Source organism: Thamnophis elegans, chromosome 2 (genome assembly GCF_009769535.1).
Source record: "Thamnophis elegans isolate rThaEle1 chromosome 2, rThaEle1.pri, whole genome shotgun sequence".
Lineage (NCBI taxonomy): Eukaryota > Metazoa > Chordata > Lepidosauria > Squamata > Colubridae > Thamnophis > Thamnophis elegans.
Window position 1 is genome coordinate 34,955,139 of NC_045542.1, and position 8,431 is coordinate 34,963,569.

Genomic DNA, 8,431 nt, shown 5'->3' on the forward strand with positions numbered 1-8,431 from the left:
ACAAAAAATGAGGCGTGCGGAGGCTTTGGGACGTCTGCAGAGTGCAAAAACTTTTTTTTTAATTTACCTCTTCAAAGTCTTAGTGCATCTTATACTCCAAAAAATACAGTAATTCCCAGCTAATAGCAACCCTGAACTTAATTAATTGATAGGGCACGCATAGGCTTTTTTTTTTTTACTTTAGTCTGTGTATGTGACTATAAAAAGTAGTTAGGATTCTCCTCCTACTCCCAGCATGGGGTATAACTTTGGAGAGAAACATCTCTGCTTCTTTAGTAATGTGAGGCGAGAACTTTGTCAACCCCTAGTCTGATCCCAGATTTCTTTTGTGAGGAATTGCCTTGTTTTGGATTCAGGAATGGTCAAACACTCCAACCAGAATACCCCTTTCCCCATAGGCTTTTGCATTAATCAGCTGCTGTGCAGGAATTTGCTAGTAATATAACATTCTACTTGCCACTATCCAGTGTTGTGATAGACCTGTTCTTCAAAATTGCATGTCTACAAAAATGTAATTCAAAAACAAAGCAAAGTAGAAGAAAAATTCTTGAAAGAAGGGGATTTCTCTCAGGTGGGATAGAAAAAGGAGAAACTTTGATGAGAGATTTATATTTCCTTTGTCACTAATTTCCATGCTACTTTATTAACCTGAACCTTACGGCCAAGACTTTCTGATTAAAAACGGATATTGAAACTGATTGTAAGCCATGTTGATGTGTAACTTCCTGTTCTGAGCCATGCTGTGAACTGCCATCTGTGTGCATGTTGTGTAAAAAGGTTGAGAACCCACATAGATGAGTTGGGTGCCTTGCTGTTGTCAGATGAGGAGAGCAGTATTGTTCACCAAGTACATGCCATCAGCTCGATGGAGGATTCCATCTTCATGGAGTCATCCCTTGGTCCACAGTTATTGGAAGACAGGTAACTCTTTATAGAGAAGAAATCCAGTAAATGTCTTGCTGTGTGAGATTGGAAAGAACTAACCTATCAGCATCTACTGCCTGATGATCTGTTTCAGATCACACCTGAAGAACCAAACTTTGAAATGAACTGAAGATAGTTTTGTACCTGCCGGCTTCGCTGATTGCTAGCAATAAACAAGCAAGGCCGTTAAATATGCAAAATGCTAAATGTGTTGTTGCCTGGATGTTTGAAAAAGAACACCCATTTTGGTCTGATAAACTGGACTATGCCATTTGTTCCAGATTTTCTCCAATTATGGTTTTGTCCTAGTCTTGTTTGCAGCTGGGACTCAAAAGTCTTCATGCTGTCCCCTGAATATCCAGTTCAGATGATAGAGGCAAATAATCTGAAAGAGTGTTATTTTTAAAAGATAATAGTTGGATTTTTTTCTTGTTAAAATAAAAGTTCCTCTCATAATAATCAGGTTATATTTCTTTCAGGGATAATTCTCAATTCTAGTTCTTCCTATATGTGCTGCCATTTTGTGAATGGCTGATTCAGTAATTTTCAGCCCTCTTAAGTGGATGATAGATATTTTCACGTTTTTTGGTAATAATATATTACAGTAGTTTTTTAAATTATCTGTTCTTCTGAAGGTAATGGTGTATACTTTTGTAGGTTTCCCATTATTTCTGATTTAGTTTTAAAAGTGCCTAGGGCAGGGAATTCTTTCTTGTGTCCTATTCTGTAATGCAGTCCTATATCAATTCTGTAATACTCAATTGAGAATCACTGTGCCTTGAACTAAGGTCATTGCAAAAACTCCTTGCTGATAGCTTTTTATCTGTTGCATTGTGGTCAGCTGTGTTTTTCATGAAAGCCAACTGAGCATGCTCACAAACTGGCATGCTGGCAAGCTTGGATCATTGGTTTTTCATTAATTTTTGCTATTTTGATCTTAAATTTATGGTTTTCTTTCACCCTCGATACTGTTCTGTTGCATTTTGCTTTCAACTGTTTAATATTGTGTTTCATTAACTATTTGGTGTGCCTAACAGTTTTATTGTGTGGTGGTGTCAAGATTGTTTTCTGTGGGCGCCCTTCAGCTTTTGAATAGAAACACCACAGCAAAGAAGCTAGTACATAAAGTCACATGGGTAGTTAATCTGAAGGGACAACTTTGTTGAAAAGGCTGACTAGTAAGCAACACAGCGTATATTAGGTTTTTCTTTTTAAGTCATCTATATTTAGATGATTCTAGAACAGAGGCCCCCAACCTTTTGGGCACTAGAGAATGGTTCTGTGGAAAAAGGATTTTTGACAGACCAGAGGAGGTGTGGTTTTGCATGCTGCCTGCATCCCATGGATGGGGCTTCACTTGTTTGCATGGCCTGGTTGCAGAGATGAGTTGCTACCGGTTCAGGCATACCGGTAGTTATTGTTTGGCCTTAGTCACCCGAACCGGCAGCAACCCAGGCTGCGACCCAGGTTTCCCAGTCAGCGATGCCATTGCTGGCATGTTTTTTAATAATTTGTGGTTGGGGACCCCTGTTCTAGAACAGTCATTTCTTGATTAGATTGTTAGTCTTTTTACAACTACAAGCTATGCACTGCCCAATGCCCAAGTCTTCAGAACAGCATAAAAGCAATTGGCTTAATATTGCGGGATGCCTAAATGTGATCTATTTACTTTACATTGCTGTGAAAAGTTAATGGGGTTATAGTTAGGTGAAATTGACCTGTTAACTGAGTTGAAATTTAACCCTTCTTTTCTGAATAGATAGAGCAAAACATTCACTTTTCTACATTATATCAAAAACATTTAGTTCACAAATGCTTTAAAAGAATACACAGTAGATCTCTGAAAGCGATCTTACACGTTTTGATGCTTGTCTATATCTCAATATTTCTTAATTTTTTTAAAAAAAATATTCTTTGTATTTCAGGCACGTGACACAGGCAGACCTCAAGAGCTCTACCTTTTGGCTTCGAGCAAGTTTTGGTGCTACAGTCTTTGCTGTTTTGGGCTTCGCCATGTACAGAGCATTATTAAAACAGCGGTGATCTGGAGAAAAGCATGGTTTTTTTGGGGGGAGGGGCTTATTCAAAGTGAGGGGGGAATCTTTTATGTACATTCTAAAATCTGCTAGAAATATTTATATATGCAAAGTACTTTATTATTTGTAATTCATGGATAAGATTATTTTAAATAATAGTTCTAAACTTGCAGTATTGCATAGGGTGTGGAAAAGAGGATTTGCATTACAGTGGCTACTCTTGGCTACACTTGTAAAAGCCAAAAGGAAATTATTGTAAAATAATTTGTATATATATACATATATATATATATATTCAGGCAGGGAAGCCTAATGTCCCCAGAGGTTATTAGAAATTCCATTCATAAATGTTTCAAATAGAGTGAAAGAATTGCAAGTAGGATTTGTTTTTGGCAGTATAAGTTCAAAATCAGCGTTCATGTGTTTATTTATTTCACTGGTATCGAAAGTTCTTGCTGGACATACCAGGTTTGAGGACTGACCTTTTTTTTTAAAAAAAATCCCTTTAATAACTCAACTTTTCCTGTAGCCACTGGTCATATATTACAGGAGTGTTCTTCTGTGGCAGATTTGATTGGGTTTGAGCTGATTATTTCTTGTGCATCGAAATGTGCCTCAGTTCAAGGAAAGAGAGAGAAGGACGGTATTCCCTTGGTTAAATGAAAATGAAGTATCATCAATGAAACACATTGTCATCATCTGACACCATGTGCCATTCTGCGCATCTCTCATCTTCCACTTGACGTTTTATAGCCTTTTCCAGTCCCATGGGCAATGTATTATAATTGTTTATAATTCACCGGAAGTCTGTGTTTCATTCCTTTAGTTTGGAAAGTCATTCCCTGACAAGCTGTGTGTGGGGGTGGTGGAACTAAAGCGGAAACACTCTGTGCTTTACCCTTCTTGGTCATAAACGAATTGCATGGTTTGTACTGCATCTTGTATTTGGCTGGAATGACCTCTAGGTGGCATTTTTCAATCTACCAAGAAGGTTTACTAAATGGAAGTTCCTCCTGTCCAAACTATTTTCCCCATCAATGGCCTTTTCTGGTATTTCAATAAATAACTGTACCGTGCTATGTTTCGAATGCTTGTTCTTGTAGTATTGATCTGTATTTGTCCTTGATTCCCAGCCTAGAACTGCTTTGCCTCTTGATTTAGATTTCTGCCCAGTTATTAATGTCAGTAGGAAAGCCTTAGCTAGCCACTTTCCATACTTCAATGGATGTCAGCTTAAAGGGGGAAGGTTTTTTTTTTTAATTCCCAAAAGGGAGGAGGAGGAGGAGAAGTACTTTGACAAGGTAGGATAGACAACAAAGTTTCCTTACAGAATTCCTACTGAAGAAACTACACAAACTAAAGAGGAAGTTTTGGTCACACTGCGTCAAGTGGAAAATAGAGATATAAGAGCAGAGTGACCGATTAGCACTGTAGGACATTTAGAACATAAGAACAAGTCTACTGAATCAGGTCATCAGCATTGTGGGCCCTACGATGGCCTTCCTGGACATAGATACTAAGAAGGATCTGCCATAATGAAAAAGAGTGAGGAAAACTCTACTGGCTAGATCCTGTAGACAAGAATACAAAGATTCAGGGGGGAAAGGGCACAAAACAAGTTAAATCTATAAAGTTCTGTTCTCACTGTGTGTGTCTCTGTGTTAACAAGTGCTTTTTTCCAACATCTAGCCATCTATTGTCTACTTCACAGATGATAGCAGGTATCATTGTTGTCTTTGTGGTAGCAGAGTCTATCCTCATTTTGCCACCTGTTTTTTAATGTGAGATACTGAAGATGGTGTTTAGTATTAGGTGGCATTTATTTATTGATCAACTGAACAGCTCCGCTCAAATAAAATTTGGGGCGAGGGTCATTCAATTCCCTAGTAAACCTCCTACATGTATTACCCTGTTTCCCTGAAAATAAACCCTCCCTGAAAATATTGTTGCAGCCATGAGGTGACCATGCTTGCCACCTCCTGCACCTTAACAATAATAAGACTTTCCCCAAAATAAGACCAAGCGCTTATTTCAGGGGTCAAAAGAAAATAAGACCCTGTCTTATTTACGGGGAAACATGGTATGTTCTTTGAGGATTTTTTTGATTTTCCCACCACATAGCCCTTCGCTATGTTATAAAGGGCAAAATCCAGTATTGTGCAACTAGGCTTTACTCACATAATTTAATGTTGTTTTCCTCTTTTCCTTCCTCCATTTCACTTGGCTCCATAATGTCTCCCACCCTTCAATATTTAAGGTTCAGAAAACCAGAAGCTGTTTTGTTAATGGAAAACCAGCATTAGAACCATCTTTCTTGGTCCCCTTTCTTCCTTTACTTAGAGGCTATCTGCCTCTTCTGTTACATCACTGTTTCCATGGAAATATTCTGTAAAATGTATGTTTGTCCATGAAACAGACAAGAGAAGAATATTGGACATTGCCCCAAATAATGAGACAATTCAAAAGTGGAGGCTTGGTTTAGGAAACCTTGCTAGATATCTTTTTTTGGAAATCTGGCAGAAGGACAATGGTCTTTAGAGAGATGTGAACCCTTTTCCAATCACATTTTCTATTTCTTCTTTTTAAAAATCAGCTATTATCCTGCCTCTCTGCTTCATGCTACCTGATTTCACTCTCAGCAAGAAATAAGAAAGGATGTAGATATTGCCATGGTAATATATGAAAATAGCTTTTTCCAAACGACGGATTGCTAAATCTGGCACTGGCAGATGGGCATGTAGTAGCTGATCAGTACTTAGGAAAAGAAGCATGAAGACATTGGTTGAAATGTAATAAAGATACTTCTGTTTGCTCCTATGAGATAACATTGATAGTCAAAGGTCTGATTTGCTAGAGCTGTGCAGAATCTTTCTCGATTGAGTTGACAAAATCAGAGGAGCAAATGGAAAATGGAGGGACCAGAATTTGAACAACACAAAAAGACAGATCTTAAATAATATGTCAAGTGTTGTCCCATCAACCTTTTGTATCTCCAGTCCCACCAATTTCTCTCAAAGAGTTTGACTCCCACCATGAGGGACAAACTCACTTTCCCTAAAGAACCACATTTAATGTCTACAGATATCCTGTTGTTATATATATCATTTACTGAAACCTTAAAGGACTTAAATTTTTAATGTCTTCTGTCTCAACTAGATTGCTATATCCCATTGGGTAATTACCTGTAGCTCTAAATACAAGTTGTTTTTTCACACAGTCCACATAAAAATTTATCTGGATAATGTTGGGAAAAGTGTCCCATGATTCATATCTCGTTACTGTACTTGCTGAGAAAGTAGACAGGGATATGGCTTCCCCAGATAGGGATGCCCAAATCCTGTTAGCTACTGTATTGTTGTGGGCTAGACTCCCAATTAGTGTTTTGAGCCCTTATGTCTGCTTCAGTTTGTCGAATTGGGTTAGATTGTTGTGCTATTGCCTTCATGAAGCTTCTCTTAATAGCAATTGAGTAACTTTAATTGTGGTGATGGTGGGAAAAAGTGACCTAACTTGCACTGGTTACACACTTTATGGGCCCAAGAGATGTGATTTTGATGTATAAGGTGGACTTCAAGTGTTCTGGAACATCATTTCTTTTTCTCTATAAGCATGCCCTTTAACCATTATCAAGATTTTTCTCTTTCTCTCATTTGGTTTGCCAAATTCAGAGAGCTTCCATGCTCTCTTTCATTGAGGGAACAACTGTTTCTTACATTTGTGGGCAGGAATTATGAGACATTCTGCTTGGGATTGATATTACACGGCCAGGATTAGAAACAGCGATGTCATACCTTTATGTCTATATAAATAACTATATTCTGTGGAGTTGCTGCATAATTGACACATCTTATCCATCATCTCTTCCCCCAGAATATCAAGATTCTGGCTCTTTGCCCAGACACTGCATAGCCTGTGGATACTTGTTGAGACATCCTAGAAGGACAACTGAAGCACTGGTTGTTTTGTTTTCGTTTCATGGATTTTTATGGTTTTCTAGTTCCAGATTTGCTGTGAGCCACCCAGAGTTGTTCTTTTTAAAAATAAAGAAATGGGTAATCAATTGAGTGTCTCCACATGCTTTGAACTAGGGCTCTTACATACACTTCTGGCTGTGCTAGCTGGGAATATTGGGAACAGAAATCCCAGCCAACCAGCAAGCACCAGCTCTTTCTTGCCCCAGCTCTGCGGTTAGCTAAATATTTATGGTTACTGTGAGAGAAACAGACGGGGAAAATATTTTTATGTGTTCTGTCACATATAACCAATCCTTTGGCAGGCAAGAGGAGAGGATACACATCCCCTGGCTTCTAGTCAGAAGTTGAGAATATTCAAGCCCATAGCTGACTAGAAGAATGACACATCTTTGATCACCACTGACAGGCGTCCACGACAGCCAACGTGAATGAAGGTTGCTAGCAGTTTTAAGAAAAGAAAAGAAAAATGTAGTAGCAACCAGCTGCCGGCTGAGGGCAGCCTGGTTTCAAAAGCCACATTGATGTTTTCGGTTTCTGTGTACTTGTTTCTCCTTTCATGATGCTAATTTAAGAGCCACTCTTGTGTCAAGGGCATAAAGGTGGACATTGAAGAAGATGGTGATTTGCTTGTTTCTGAACTGTCTTTAATTGCACAAAGCAGCATTGAACCTCAAATTTGTTCCCTGTCCTGGTCCCCAGTTCATCTCCTTGGAACACACTGGCCCGATTGCATCACAGCTTGAACGTATAATGTCACTCATGAGCCATTCCTACCTTCTTGCTTCTTTCTTAGGTCTATTCAGAGCACACAGAGAATGGGTGTGCTGCTGATTGCTTTTTTTAAGATGATTTTTGCAAGAGTGTCACGTTACCTGTATGCACAATTCAGTGCAAGTGCATGACTGACTATTTACATACTATTTATGTGAATGTATTTACAGATTATATTTGAATACATCCAATGCTGTAAAGGCTGAAAATTGCGCTGTGTCCTGAATTGGGATTCTACCAATTCTGTGTTTTTTTTCCTTCCTGATTGTTACTTGCTGGAATTTTCTCAGCTCTTAACAAATGTTCAGTTCTAGTGGAATAGAAAAACCTGCAACAGGCACCAAGGTCCTAATGTTCCGATCGACAGCTTATTCTGTTACATTTAAATTGCTGCAGAAGGGAGGGAGGGTCTTTGACTAAAGCAATCCGTTGTGACATCCTCATTCACATCCTACCAATCCGTGGGCAGAACAGTATTAAAGTATTAATCTCATGCTGCATTAGATCGTTCGTTGCTGTTTCTTTTTTTCTTTTTAGTTGTGCTGCATCAGTTTTTTTCCCCCTCCATTTTTGCAGCTGCTTTTGCAATTAATGAGGTTATGGAGGAGGAGAGGGGGTTGATAATGGGAAATGGGTTTTGAAATTTAATAGAAACAGTGAGCAAAGGAAGGCAGTTCTTAATAACAAGTTGCCCTTCACAAGGAGAAAAGACGACAAACTAATCAT

General features: G+C 38.6%; 1 protein-coding gene across 5 annotated transcripts in view; it reads left to right on the forward strand.

Annotated features, from left to right (window-relative positions):
* Positions 1–8,144, forward strand: part of RHOT1 (ras homolog family member T1) — a 59,492-nt gene extending 51,348 nt beyond the window's left edge. For 2 of the 5 annotated variants that reach the window (XM_032210602.1, XM_032210604.1), the window contains one exon: positions 2,850–4,269. In XM_032210602.1, coding sequence (XP_032066493.1) covers positions 2,850–2,967 — 118 coding nt within the window. In that variant the 3' untranslated portion in view covers positions 2,968–4,269. Of the gene's footprint in view, positions 1–777; positions 922–2,849; positions 4,270–6,830 lie in introns of those variants that run through there. The other 3 variants (XM_032210605.1, XM_032210601.1, XM_032210603.1) reach the window with 3 other exon arrangements.
* The last annotated feature ends 287 nt before the right edge of the window (positions 8,145–8,431 follow it).